The sequence below is a fragment of the Netta rufina genome (assembly GCF_964035555.1).
Source record: "Netta rufina genome assembly, chromosome: 2".
NCBI classification, from domain to species: Eukaryota; Metazoa; Chordata; class Aves; order Anseriformes; family Anatidae; genus Netta; species Netta rufina.
Genome location: NC_140124.1, coordinates 46,229,462 through 46,244,803, shown reverse-complemented (window position 1 = coordinate 46,244,803; position 15,342 = coordinate 46,229,462). Strand labels below are relative to the sequence as shown.

At 45.8% G+C, this 15,342-nt stretch overlaps 1 protein-coding gene across 1 annotated transcript; it reads right to left on the bottom strand.

Moving 5' to 3' along the window:
• Positions 1-10,669: 10,669 nt before the first annotated feature.
• TMEM158 (transmembrane protein 158) lies at positions 10,670-13,381 on the bottom strand. Its single transcript, XM_084281541.1, has one exon. It carries the CDS (start codon positions 13,305-13,307, stop codon positions 12,303-12,305), a length of 1,005 nt encoding a protein of 334 aa, XP_084137667.1. The 5' UTR covers positions 13,308-13,381; the 3' UTR covers positions 10,670-12,302.
• Between the last annotated feature and the right edge of the window lie 1,961 nt (positions 13,382-15,342).

Sequence of the window (15,342 nt, the reverse complement as noted above, 5' to 3'; positions counted from 1 at the left end):
GGAGGGGTGCAGCAGAGCTGAAACCTCTGGAGTTGTTCCCTGACTGTGAGCACATGTTGCAAAGTGACAGGCATGCTGCTGTGGCCGTGGCCTTGCATGGTGACTTGCTTTATTTTATTTTATTTTATTTTATTTTATTTTATTTTATTTTATTTTATTTTATTTTATTTTATTTTATTTTATTTTATTTTATTTTATTATTTTATTTTATTTTATTTTATTTTATTTTATTTTATTTTATTTTATTTTATTTTATTTATTTTTTAGTATGCAGATGGTAATCTGATTACAACGTTGGCCTTTAGGACAAGGCACAGCTTGCTTTTTAAATGCCATTCTCTGTGTATCACACATATAAGCATAACCTTATTAGACACTATGTCTGCTTATTAATGAAGCATAAATATCCATGCACAGAGGCCATAACCAAAAGCACTGCTGGATTAAAATACCAGTTGTGTTAGTGCTAATCACTCAGACCTTTGAGCATGAGCAGCTCTCACATAACAGCGTTAGAGGGAAGTTGCAGTACTGGCCAGGAATGGATTCTTCTGTGAGCAAAACAGCAGTAGCTACTTATTTTGTCATCTTCCAACAGGAGCTTGGGGAGAAGAAAATTCAGAACACACAATGAGATACACAACAGGAGCATAGCCTTATCCAAAACTATTCGGCACAGCCTATTCTGATACATGGGTCAGTGAAAAGAGGGAACTGTAGTGTTGTGGTGATGGCTAGAAGCCAAATAGCCAATGGGGAAAAATAAATGAAGGGGGGGGAGGGAATTGTGAAACCTTGAAAATGCAAGAAACATGCAGTATTTAAACCAGCAATGTCAACAATTGCCCTTCAGCCATTACTTCTGGATTCCATTAAGGTGCAAACTTAACCAAGTTGCTTGACCTAAAGGTGCAAACAACTGCAGAAAATCTTACTTGATAGAAATGCCTTCTAAAAATTCTGGCTGCCACTAGCAGCTACCATAATGAAGACTTTGCTAAATGACGTTGTTTTAGTGATGGATATTTGTTAAACGTCTATGGAGCTTGCTGGATGTCTACCTTCAAGAGCAGAGAAGAGCAAAAGCCAAGAAAGCATTACTGAGCACATGAAAAGTGACAGCAGCCAGATTAGCTCTCAGTGCCTCTTCAGACCAGTCCAAGCACACGGTGATTTTTACCTTTGCTCCCACCAAGAGCCAAGCTAGCAGAATAGTGATGTGAGATCTCCTACCAGTGAGCAATCACAAGAGGAAAACAGATTCACCCCTCAGACTCACCCGGCTGTTTGCTCCATGGACGTGGTGAGGCCATGGCTGCAGGGCTCTGCCTCCCAAGTGGCACAGAGGTTACCTCATCACCACCACGGTGACTCCTGCCCCTCCAGAGGTGCCAGGGAGATGGCTTGTCTATTTCAGCTCAGTCTGGTCATCCTGAATGTGCTGTGGTGGTGGGGTAAGTCAACACACAGTATTTATGGAAAGCAGAGCTGCTGTGCTGTATTTTCCATCAGAGGTGCTCCTCACACGATCTGTTCTTTCAGGTTCCCTAAGTAATGCAAAATCCTACAGCAGTGTAGAAACTCACACCCCTCAACACATTTATTTGTTAAATTCATCAAATGCCAACAACGATGAAAGCTTAAATTAAAAACAGAGGAGCTGATAACATCCTCCTTTGCTTATGCTGTGTCCAGACTGCGACTGCTCAGTGTTTTGTATCTGATGAATAAAGATCCATTTCTTAAAATCATTGCAGCACACGTGGACTTCATTTTTTGTTCCACACTTTACAACAGGCAATGTAAGGAAACCTTCAGCACCCTCTGTTCATGTGCTAGCTCCAAGCCTAGAAGGATTAACATCACCTATAGCAATGCTCACGTTACACAGCTGCCTAGATAACCACAACTAAAAGCAGGCTGAGCAAAAACAGGCAGCACGGCAGCTACAGGAAAGAAAGGCAAGAAAATGAAGATAAACCAAGAAAGAAAACATTTGGGGCTTTTTTTTAACCCTACTACTCAAGATAGAGTTATAGATAAACTGATTAGCTTCTATCATTGAGGAACTCAGAATCTGAACATATTTTATGTGTATTCTCATGAATATTTGGTTTCATCATGAATGTGGGATTGGAAGAAATTAGGAAGTAGCTAAGCGTAACTATTATTTGCCAAGTAATAGCAGACAACATATGCTTGGGAACTTGCTATGAATGCTTTCTGTTGCTACAGCCAACCTGTAGTCCTCCACACCGAGGATTTGGGTATTTTAAATATATCACAGATATGCATTAACTCTTTCATGTTTTCCAGTTTACCAGCTCTCTGAATATCATAGTCAAAATGATTTAACTGGGATTTCAAGCAGTTTTTATTTATTTATTTATTTTTGTCAGAAATGTCATTAACTTCCATGTTATTCATCAGTGTAGGTTGTTTACTACCTTTTTTATATACCAGAAGAAACACAGCAATAGAGACAACTTGGCAGACATGAAGATACTAAAAATAGTGCAGTTATCAGCTGAATCACAGACGACCTGATGAAATTAATTTGGGAATTTTTGAAAAGTGGTCATATTCATGTCACCATGGTAAAAGACTTTCCAGCTACAGTTACACTGGGGTTGTTCTCATGGCAATCAGCAGGAGTTGCATGTGTAGCAGTGGTTCTTTTTTTTTATTTTTAAAGAACTAGTTCATGCAGAGTTTATGCTTCGGGTTTTTGTTTTTCTTACACTGGCAAAGCCACTGATGCCTGCTTTGCTGTGCTCTGCACATGTAAGGAAACAGATTAGCCAACGTTGTTTTCTTTCTGTACTTCGTCTGTGGGAGGAGAGTAAATCTCTGTGACCCATTCCACCCACGGTACTTCAGTTAGCATTGGGCAGCACCATTATCAATCTCACTGTCTGAATTCAGGGAACTCTAAATTGTCACAGGCATGAAATATGCCAGACGTAGGAGGAAAATGAGAGTTTCCTTCTTCTGTCTCAACTCAGCATGGGCTGGTGCCTGTGAGTGTTATGATGGCAATCTCAAGGGGAGAGGATGTGAGTCTCCATTTCAGAACTGAAGATAAATAAGTGACATTTTGGAGAATGACTTTTGTCATGGGCAATCCACTCTCACTCCGGGGTAGCTAGAGCAAAGCCTATGGAGTTACATTTTATATGCATGACAAAGAAGCTTTCCCAAAGTAGTATATATTCATAGTCAAACTCTGAAAAATATAATAAAGCAAAACAAAAAGGCATGGAAAACACTCTGTATGCATTAAAAACATCACTACATAGAATCATAGAATCGTCTAGATTGGAAACAACTTTCAAGATCACCAAGTCCAGCCACCAACCTGGCCTGCTGAGTCCCACCACTAAACCATGCCACTAAGTGCCGCATCCACACGTCTCTTAAATACCTGCAGGGATGGGGGCTCCACCACTTCCCTGGGCAGCCTGTTCCAATGCCTGACCACCCTCTCCAAGAATAAATTCTTCAAAATGCCCAATCTAAACCCATCCTGGCACAACCTGAGAACATTGTCTTGTGTTCTATCACTTGTCTCACCTAAGAAAAGAGACAGACACCTTCCTCACTGCAAGGTAGCTGTAGAGAGCAACAAGGTCTTCCCTCAGCTTCCTCTTCTCCAGTCTAAAAAGCCCCAGTTCCCTCAGTCAATCCTCATATGTCTTTTTTCTAGTCTCTTCACCAGCTTTGTTGTTCTTCCCTGTAAACACTTGAGCAAGTCACTTGTAGTGAAGGGCACAAACTGAACACAGTACTTGAGGCGCGGTCTCACCAGGGCCAAGTACAGAGGGACCGAGGGTGCACTCAACCTCCTCATCCAGATCATTGATATGTCAGTGTCTAACAAAACTGGCCGCAAGATTGAGCCCTGGGTGATGTCCCTGGTGACCATCCGCCACTGGGTTTAATTCCACTCACAACAACATTTGGCCCCTGTCATCCAGCCAGTCTTTCACCCCATGAACCGTACACCTGTCCAAGCCAGGAGCAGCCAGTTTCTGCAGGAAAATGCTGTGGGAAATTGTGTAAAAGCAGGTACAAAGATCCAGGTAGCGCACAGACACTCCTGAATAGCTCAGTTATAGATCTTTTTATCTCAAAATGACCTTCAGGATAATGCCTCCTTCATTTCCCAGACTGTAAATGTGCTTCCCTTTGCAGCACCTTGGACCTATGAGGTCCTATAGCTGTGGACAGACTGCAGCCAGCCGAGGGCAAAAGGAATGAGCGGTCTGCTGGCCATGGTCCTCTCCAGAAAGTGTGACCTGTACAGGTGTATTAGATCTTGTGAGAAACTGCTGCTTGCATGGACCTGCTGTAAATATATTCATTGAAATATCCACTACAATTGTTCTTCGAGGAGAGAGGGAAATGTCATGCATGGCTGGAGATGAGCTCAGAGGAATAAGGCCTTTGTCTTCATGTTCCTACCCCCTGAATGATCCTACAGCTCCAGAGTGGGAATTGGGGCACTGTGAGAAATCCTCAGGGAAAAGACAGGCTACTGCAAGGCTACGTCGGACACACTGTGAGGTATCATGCCCCAAAAGTGGGTTTCTGTGGGTTAAGAAAATGATGTGACCTGACATTGTTAAGCGTTTTACATGTCCTGGAGGAAATGTAAAAATCTCAAGAATTCGTAGTATGTGTTGCCTGAAGAAAGTAGTTTCCAGTTTCCATTTAGAAGCAACTACATTGCTGGCATAATTAGGCACAGCTCACATTCCCCAGAGAAAATGTGATGAAACAAGTAGTGCAAGAAAAGAAATGAAATAGCCCCATGATTAAATCTCCACCAGCTACCTCCACACCAATTTTTTCATATATTCACCTCCTAGAAAGTATTTCTTACACCTTGGGGGATTCTTTCATATGCTTTTGGATTAATGAGAATCTCTTTCAGTAACATTCATCACTTAGTAATGATTTGTTTTTAATATATCGGCTCACAGCAGCACCCTTCGATGGGAAAAGCATTTCCAGGGTACAGCTATTGCCTGGCTAAATTGTGGACAAAATTGTGTGGAATACCTTAATTTAACAACTGGAGGCTCAAACTGTGCCCTTCAGTGAAATAAAGAACGGAGGAGGAATAAAATCATGTACACATTTTGCATTTTTATTGTGCTTCGCATGCTCAAAATGCCATATGGGATTTAGTTCACTAATCCTTTCACTACCAGTATGAGAAGGGTAAATATTGTTTCCTCTACAGATAGAGAAACAGAGCCACAGACAGGCTTGCTGATTGCAGAAGGCTTGAGCACTCACAGACTCCAGCATGAAATGTATGTATTTATCATCTCGTAAAAGGCAGGCTGCAGCGAGTTGTCCTGGCCACTGAGTCATTTACCAGTAAAGCCAGAACGCTGCTAGACCAGCACTTGAAAAAAAAAATCTGCCAGGGCCCTCTGCTCTTCCATTGCCCCATGATCCAGGCACGGGCCTTCCATTCTGCAGGGTTCAAGCTGAAACAGTGAAGTGATGCTCGTGACCCTGCACTTGCATACCCGAGCTGCGTGCAACTTTTCCAGCTGGTCCATTTCTAAGCGAGATCACTGCTTCTCTGGCTGTGCAGAGCTTCCCCGAGGTGGGAGACATCCACCCTTGGCTCAAGCAGAGGACGGAAGGAGACACGTGGATTGTAGGTGTTACAGACCAAAGGCATGAGCTATATGGTTGGAATGGGTGAGTAGGAGAGTGGAAAAGCAGAAGAAATTGACAGTGCAGTTTCCTGGAATGTTTTTATAGCTTGATAATATAAGACACACTTGTGGGAAAGACAGGTGAGAAATCTGAAGCCAGAAAATGTCAAGAAAGATATAAACATGGTAGGGAAAGTGAGACGGGAAGAGGGAAGTAGTAAATAAGGAGCAAATCTTAAGAATGATTAATTTTCAATGACAGAAGAAAAAGCAGAGTGAAGCTTAGGAGACAATTACTATAGGGAAAAGAAATGAAGACTAGGCAGTCTTTGGAATGTTTGAGTGGGAAGATACTGGCAATACAGATCATCAGCATGCTATAAACAGCATCCCAGCATGTCATCTTGTCAACAGCAGCGGTCCAGCCTGGGAAATACGGTGGGAAACACCAGCACTACTTCAGCCCAAGTGAAAAGCTTTAATACAACTCTGTTGAACATTCCTGTGCTGGACAATGAGAAACATATGTCTGACATGGCTCAAAGCAAGATACGATGGAAGAAACATATATATTCAATAAAAAAGGTGTTTAGTATGTTTTCCTTACGGCACCAAGGAACATCTGAAGAAAATTAGACTGGAGAGTACACGCAGGAGAGTGCCTTCCATTTTGTTGTATGGTTTCCAGCAATATGTAGAGCGATTTCTTTCTTCCTTTTACTTATGACATGGTGGTTCCACCCCTAATTTTTCTTTAGCCTCCCATTTCTTCCCAGGCTCCTATTTTCTTTTGCCCTCATTTCAGGCCAAAATGGCAGTCAATTATTCAGGCACAGCACTGAGATTTTTGATAGAGTATGAACAATGGAATCAAGTTTTTAATTCATCTTATGTCAGCTTTTTGCTCTCAATCACTGTCTTTTACCCAGTTGGTATTTCTCTACTTCTTTGCAAAAATGTGCTGGCACATTTACTCACTTTTTTTTATGCTTCTTCTATTTCTTTGTTTCCTTTATTCTTCAATGTTCTTCTGTATCTCCATTTTAACCACTTCATGTTGCTTAGCAACACCCAGAATGACACCAGCAAGGTAAGGTCCCACTGCTTCTAGCAAGTGTCACCTTACAAGGAACAAAAACATAATTTAACTTCACACTCCCCATGAATGCACTTGTTCAGAACCGCACTGATCTAGAATTAGTTTCATTAATTGGGTGTTTTTCTTTGGAAGCTAAGAACCACTCACACACAGAGAAACACCAAGAGTTTCACGGGATATTTGGATCTTCCAGTTTTGCTCTGGCATTGGTAATTTGGTGAGACAATAGCAAAGCTAAAATAAGAGGTAAGGTTTTAGAGCCTGGCTTTCCCACCACGCAGATCCACAGACTCCTCTGGTTGTTATATTGATGATCAAGCTACTGGAGGGTATTTGGATTGTGAGATTTAGTCTGGCCACAAATTTAATTAAACATGATCCAGACATTTCTTGTAAACATCTTTAATATCCCAAATTTTATTCCAGGCTGCATTCTCCCTTAGCATAATAGAATAGAAACAAAACAAACAAGCGAAGCTACATTTTTTAAAATTTGCTCTTGTTTTGAACATCTTATTTAACCAGAATTATTATGAAAAAGGGACAAGAAGTACAGTCCTTCGTCCATCACAAGCTGTGATTGATTCCTAATCATGGAAGAGAATGCCAGAATTAGAATATGACTACAAAAACAGGAGTAAAGAAATATCCTTTTCCCCCACAAAATCACTTTTGCAAGGTAAAATACTCATCTGCATTTCTGATCTTCCTTGAAGTGTTCTAGTTTTGAGGTAAAAATGGAAAACAATGTCTTTTATTTAATGTATGCTTTTAAACATCAGTTATTGACTTAAAAGATTTTTTTCTATTTTGAAATCTGAATACATTTGGGATTTGATGTTTATGCATCTCCCCATAATCATTGAAATGGGTTTTGTTGTTTGTTGTTTTGGTTTGGTTTTAAATCAAGGCCTTTCCCTGACATGTGTTGAAGAAAAGTGATATTTGCTTAGTAAAATTCTGTGAAAAATAATAGGTATTTTCAAACAAGCTTCAGAAAAAAGCTAATTTCCAAACTAGCAAAGCTCTACGCTGTACCAAGAAATCCTGAGTGCGGACTTGCAAGCTATGTGTATAAAAACCAAGAGGAACAGCAAGGCACTACCTATTCTTATATCTAGATACACATCTTCAAAATAGATTCTCTGATCTTTAGTCATAGAAAGCTTCAATTAACTATTTGATTTCACTGGGCTGCTGTGCAGCCCCTGGGATCACGTAATGTCAGCCCTGGAGACACTTCTATTCAACAAGCTGAGGTCACAATGAATAATACTTACTCAGCCAAGTAAGGCATTTAATTAAATTTTTGAGGGCCTGGTTCAGTAGCCCTTACTCATAGTGAGTAATATTTACTGCACAAATAGTACTGTTGTTGCAGCGTGTATTAATCATCGAAAGAACTCATGAACTGAGCCCTGAATAAATGACTATTCTCATGTTTACCCAAGTATGGTGATTTTGCCCCAAATAGCCACATGTTGACATATAGAAACTGCTCTTGATTACTAATAACCTACTGAACTGTAATATACTCACATAATATGTAATCACTCTTGCACTACATTTTTATATTTTTATTACAGGAACGCATGTGGAACCAAGTAACAGCAAAACTGCATCTGTGCTAAAACTGCATATTCATCTGTTTGCTTCTGCTTCTGATGTATCTATAAAACAGAACTAAAACTAAGCAAATACATGAGGAAAAAAAAGCCAGTTCTGAGGTTTGAACATGGAACAAAAAATTGCACCAGTCTAACAGCGGTATACAAGCCCAGCACCTTCTCATGCTGAAGCTCTCTCAGAGGGAGTTTCTGGTTCTTGGGGTGAAAAAGTAAAATAAAAAATCGAACACAGTTGAATTACATAGAAAGGAAATTGAGAAATTACCTGTTTTTAGGTATCCCTTACTTTCCAACAAGCACGTGTACATAAATAAAGCCAGGATAACTTACCGGGGAACATGATCAAACACATAGTTAGCAAGGAAAAGCCAGTATTACTTGTTTGGTGTAATTTGTTTCTCAGCACCTCTTCCCCCTTTTTGTTTTGACCTTCTTTTGTACACGATAAGTCCTCCTGTATATATACATCTGTGTACATATGTACATACAAACCCTCCCTGAGTATATGAAGGAGTAGATATGGATGACTAATCCTGCTCTGATGCTGCCCCTGCTACCAACTGGTTTTAAAAATAAATCCAAAGGAATAAAAATGGCTAAGATTCACACACACACTGTAAAAAGACAATAGAGCTCCACTGCCAGTGAAAGAGAAAATAAATACAGACACTTTGGTGTCTGGAGTCAGAATCTAAAACCGGCTCGCATGGAGTTGCATCATTTCACTTCACGCTGAGCTTGAATCTTCTGGGTTTAATTTAGCCCAAATCCCCATGGATGTGGGGGAAACTGGCACGAGAAAGGACACAGCCTTTTGCCACCCAAAATTATCAGTTACATAGAGCCGCAGTAGCAGCCACGGCTTGGGAAGCAGGGTTACTGATGCTGGAGCAGACGTGCCAGTGCCCGAAGAAGGCGGATGGTTTGTACGGTGCCCTTCCACAGTGACCGCTCCAGCCCATGGCAGCTGAGAGGCACTTCCCTGTCCACCTGGGCCACCGAGAATCCAGAAGAGCTGCGGGTGCCAAACGCACACCTCTCTTCTTCACAGGAGCAACCCTGCTGCTGCCCCAGTGAAACCCGAGGGCTGGGAGACGCCAGGCTAAACCCTGTAGAGGAGGCAGCTTCTGCACCCTCCACTGTGCCGTGAAGTCCTGTCTGTGGGGCAGAAGCGCTGGCTGCCCTCTCTCTGTGAAGGGGATGTGCTCAGCTCTCCTGTGATGATCTACGGAAACACCTTCCTTTAAAGTGCTCTTTGCACTTTGCCTCCGAGATCAGCACTCCCTGAACACAGTGCAGGTTTTGTATTCTGGACAAGATTTGCCTTTGGGGTTTTTCTTTCCTTTAGCAGCAAAATATCCCGAATATGGCACTGCCTATTTACACTGTTTGGATTCAAGCTGATGCTGGTAGAAGTTTAAAGACACACCCCAAACCATGTTGTCCCAGTTTTAGGGCTCTTGGTGGGTGTCTGAGAATGGCAAATAAAAAGCCTTTAATAACTGAAGCTGCCTGCTTCTGACCGCAACATCATTCCCTTGCTTACGGTGGTGCAATTAAAACAAAAACAAAAAACAAACAAACAAAAAAACAACAACAGCACGTCACTGGTGAAACTAGGATAAGCAAGAACGAGATCACAACACTCAGCACAGGCACAGACACCCTGCACCCCAGCGAATACTATGCACCACACATTAGAGAAGCAGCAAAACTTCAGCAGGAGTTGTTAACTCTCTGCCTAAACGCATCTTGTTAACCAGAAATATTCTCCTGGTGCAGCAACCCTTCCGAGGGTTATCTCATATGCAGAGCATCTTTCTTTTGGGAGGGTGTTAACATCGCATTTATGCTCCTCGGTAGCCTTGCCTTTCAGTATGAAAGGGCTTCCCCCTCACACGGGGCATTGTAGGCAAATAATCGCTCTCTAGCACGTTGTGTTTCTGTGCAGAACAATTCTCACACGGCGGAAATAACAATCAGCTTCTCACGTCGTGGAAAGAAAAGCTGGGCTCTGCAAACGAAGCACACGGGGGAACGTGCCCTTCAGATCAACAGGTCAAATGCATGTTTCTCGTGGTGACTGGACTCTCCTTCCCGAAAACAACCCAATGCAACATTTACGCAAGTGAACACCCGTTACAATCAACAAGAGAAAAAGTGGATGTAGAGGTAGCCCAGTAACATGGAAGATTTTAAAATCTTGATTTAATTTATTTATACTGTTTACCAATCTGTTTCTGTCTGTGTTTTCTTCCAGACAGTATACACATAGAGCATGCATTTTTTTATTTGGTTCTCAAATAAAAAAAGAATAAGAAAAAAGTCCTTGAGCTACAGAATCCTAAAAATTTAATGTTTCCAGACCTTTCATCCAGTCATTTCCACCAAAACATGGGGAAGAAAACAACATTACAAATACATCAAATTAGCCTCCAAGTGAGTTCACGTGTTCCTAACAAATTAAATACATTGATGTTGTCAAAGGAATGAGAATTCCTATTGCAAACCTTTCTCACTTTAGCTTACATTTTGGTTTCAGAAACTTCAGCTGGACTAAGAGTGTCTAAGGCAAAAGAAACAACTTCTCATAAGGCTAAAGAGTTGCAGGTATACACTGAATGGTATTTCAGGCTATGCAACTGGCTGCTTGGACAGGAGAGAAGAAACCTTGCAAACCTTTCTTTCTTGCACACTGGCACAGTGGCGGCTGTAATCTAAGTGTGGACCTGCAGTTCCTCCCCTCTGTCCACCCCACAGGCAACCTGTGAACAGCCCTATGGACTTGTAGGTGAAAAAGCGGTACAGTATTACCACATCTTCAACAAATATGCCGGGGCTGAGCTGTTTTTGAGGAATGTTCTTGTGGAGGTCGGAAAATTGCCACTGTGCTCCTTGTAATATATCTCAAAGATAAGGCCTGAGCTTCCCAGATTCGGAGCCACCCGACCTCAAAGCGACAAGAAAGCCACAGTCCTGGAACTGTGCTAAGCAAACACCTTTTGGGGATGCAGATGTTCTCCATCCCCCCTCACCCCACCCCAGGTAGGCATACAGACTTAAATCTACTGCAAGGATGGGACAAACACCATTAGGGAAGGGTTTGGCATTCCCTTTTTCCACCAACAACCCCGGTGACATCCTCTCGCAGGGAAGGACGAGCTTCGTGGCCAGCTTGGAGATGGGGAAGGCGGCTGAGCCCTCCTGTCCAGCCCGGCAGAAACAGACCCACAGAAGGCTACGGAGGCTCCAGGAAGAAAACCTCTGTATTAAAAGCCGAGTAACGTGGAGCTACAATAATAATTACACACTACCTCAACAGTGCAAATACAGTGCAAAAGGTTCGTTAAAGTTCAACTTCGGCAATTACAATATACAGACCGCTTCAGTTCGAGATCCCGCCAAAAAAAGAGACTTATTTTGGTAAATAAAGAAAAAAAAAATAAAAATCGCTCGGACTGAATTCATATAGAAAAAAAAAAAAAAGCTGCTGACTACAACGAATGCGGTTGAACGGGAGGGTCTTTTATTTTCCACGTTTAATTTTTTTTTTTTTTGGTGGGGGGGAGGCTTTTTTTTTTTTTCTTTTTTTTACTAAAAGGTTCGTTTAAAACGGGTATTAAAGGTAGAAAACGAGCACACAGGATCTGGTCGTCTCCGGCGGCGCGGGGGAGCGGCTCCCCTCAGGCGGCGCCGGTTGGCGCCCAACGGCCGTTCGCGCCCAACGGCCGCTCGCCCCTAACGGCCGCTCGCCCCCAACGGCCGCTCGCGCCCCTCAGCACACGTTTAAGACGCTTTAAAACATAAAAACCACGGCAGGGGCAGCGCCACACGGCCCGGCCCGAGCCCCTCGGCAGCACACGAGGAGGGAGGGAGGGAAGGGGACGCCGGGCGAGGCTACTTGGCGGCGGCGGCGGCAGTGGCGGCTGTGGCGGTGGTGGCGGCTGTGGTGCTGGTGCTGCGGCGCTGCTCCATGCCGTTGGGCAGGAAGCCGGCGATGATGGGCACCGGCCAGATGAGGGCGGCCACGCTCCACACGATGATGACCAGAGTCATGAAACACGCCACCAGCGTGGACTCGATGGGCTTGCGGTTCATCCGCCAGCCCGGCTCCCCCTTCAGCTCCTCCAGGCTGAAATCCAGGCAGCAGAAATTCAGCGGCTCGCCCTGCAGCCAGTACTGGCCGGGCTCCGCCGCCGGCGGGTAGGAGAGCGACGACGATGAAGAAGAGGAGGAGGATGAGGAAGATGAGGAGGATGAGGATGAGGAGGATGAGGAGGAGGCGGCGGGGGGCTGAGGCGCGGCTCCCCGCAGCCTGCCGACCCTCCTGCCCCGCACCCAGCTGCAGCCCACGCAGAGGCGCAAGTCCTGCTGGGCGCCGCCGGCCGCCAGCCCCAGGTGCTCGATGAGCAGCGGCGGCCCCACGCGGTGGAAGGCGGCGGAGAAGAAGGCCCGCCCGTGGCTGTTGGTGGAGAAGAGCAGGAGGTCGCACTGGATGCCCAGCGGGCGGCTCCAGCGCACCAGCAGCGAGCTCAGCATCTGCCGCTGCACGCTGATATTGCAGTGCGGGTCCTCGGCGGGCTGCGGCTGCCCCTGCGGCTGGGGCCGCTGCTGCTGCTGCTGCTGCTGCTGCTGCTGCCCGGAGGAGGTGGGAGCAGAAGGGAAAGGCTCTTGGCTAGCGGCAGCCGGCGTGCCCGGGCTGGCGGTGCTGCCTTCCTCCTTGCTCGCTGCCCCGTCGAGGTCCATCTCGAGGCCGGCCAAGGAGCGGGAGGAGGAGTTGGCGGGGGGCAAGAAGAGCTCTTGCTCCTGCTCCTCCTGCCCGCCGGCGGCCGCCGAGGGGCTCCAGCCCTGGCAGGGTGGCAGGCAGGCGGCCAGCAGTGCCGGGAGGAGCAGCGGCAGCATGGCATTGACTTAGAGCCGGAGAGGAGGGCGAGGAGGAGGAGGAGCGGGAGGCTGCATGGCGCTGCCGGCTGCCATCTGGGAAGAGCGGCAACACCGCTCTCGCCGGCAGAGCGAGCGAGACGGAGAGGGAAGGAGGGTGGGGGCAGGCGAGGGGGTGGGAGCGGGGCTGGGGCTGCCGCGGCGGCGGGGCGAGCGAGCCGGGAGCCTCGGTGACGGCAGCGGCTCCCCCTCCCCGCCTCCTCCGCCCCCGGCCCGGCACAGCCCGGCCCGGCAGCTCCCGGAGCCCTGCCCCCGGACGGCCCCGCCGGGGGCAAGCGGCTCCTCCTGTCCCCCGGGGGCGGCCCCCGCCCGAGCCCCCCCCCCCGCTCCGCCGCCGCCCCCGCGGCTCGGGGTGGGGGTGGCAGTGGGAGCCCCGTCCCCGCTGGGAGCGAGCGGAGGGCGGCCCCGACCCGCTGCCTGCCCGGCCCCGAGGGAAAGAGGCTGTGGGAAGGGGTCGCACCTAGGAATCGACTTTACACACTTCCCGACCCTATAGGGGAGGTGGGTGGGGGAGAAACGCGGAGAAAGGTGTTTTCTTGTTTTCTTTTTTTTGTTCCTTTCAGGCACAGCGCAGTGTCTCGCCCCTCCCGGGGCGCCCTGCAGGTTCGGGCTCACCCCCGGCGCTGGGCTGAGCGCTCCCGGAGTCGCCTCCCCCCGTCTGGCACCCCCGTAGCAAAGGCTTCAAGACGGGAGCTTGTTGCAAGCAGCGCGGAGCTACCAAGCGCGTTAGCTGCGAGACTCCTATGAATTTTTCAACAGGCTGCTTTATAATCTGGAGAGTTTGTAATCAAGCTGGGTACCCCCGCTTATTTCGCGGCGGTGCTGGCTGTATTACTCTTGACACTGAGGCTGGCTGTGCTGCAGCTCGGCACTCGGAGCCTTGGGAAGGGACACGACTGATATGACACAAATGATGAAGGTTTCTTAGCCTGTACCTTGGGCAGAGGGTGGGCTAGAGTTACATTTTCCTGGCAAGTATCCAGGACTGTGAGTCTTCGCTTTTGCAGCTTTGGCTTAGACAGTCAGCAAATGGAGACATAAACACAAAAACTAGGCTTTCCCAAGTATATATGGGACGATTTACGTAAACTCCACAAGGCACTCCTTCGAGGTTGGCAGTGATCCCGTGTCAGAGTCACAACGAAGTGACACATGGACACATTCTCACTTGAAAAATGAGTTACTGTAATATTAGCCTCAACTATTTCAGCTGAGTGAGGGTAGTGAATGAGGGTAGGGAGTAAATTTTAGATTTGCTATAATTCCACATGAATGAATGTAGTGAATCAGTTTTCTCTCCAAAGCCTTGCCTAATATATCATGACAAAACCCAAAGTTGATTGCTTTCTATTCAAAAGAGACCTGAGCACCGAATGAATTTGTATTTGGTCCCAAATTAGTCCAAAGGGTATTGTCTACCAGATGTTTATTGTTTGGCTAGGTTTTTAGTTTGGATTATTACCAAGAAACATGCCTGATGAAGCGTTCAAAGCAAGCTGTCCGATTCCAGTGAGCTTTTGCTCAGATGTTGCAATACAATTAATACAATTTCCAGCTCTATTTCAATGTCTTTTATTCAAGAGTTCTCTGATACTTTTGTCACCTGAATGTACTTGTACAAGCATCTTCTGATGCCCTTCGTCATATACACAGTCCTATGCATTTGTGTGGCTATTCTGTTGTAGCGTGTCTTCGGACCCAAAAACAGATGAAGAGAGGGTGAGCATTTAGCAAATAATGCCAAAACCATGTGTACTCCTGTGTACAAATTGCATTGCATTGGGATTTTGGTGCAAAGGACTGGAAATGAAGCTAAACTGCATAAACAGGATTAGCTTCTGAACACTTGCAGCATGTGAGTGGCAAATGTTCTCAGGCAGTTTCAGCTCTTTTGGTCCGAACTCCCAGCACCCAGCTGAACGCAGTAAGGGGTAGTTGCAAAGAGGTTTGGGAACGGAGAGTTGAGCTGTTCCTTTTCCTGAAAAGAAAGATAACC

What these genes read in the sequence shown, in the direction of transcription:
- TMEM158 (XM_084281541.1), bottom strand. Translation starts at nt 13,307, where the DNA reads ATGCTGCCGCTGCTCCTCCCGGCACTGCTGGCCGCCTGCCTGCCACCC.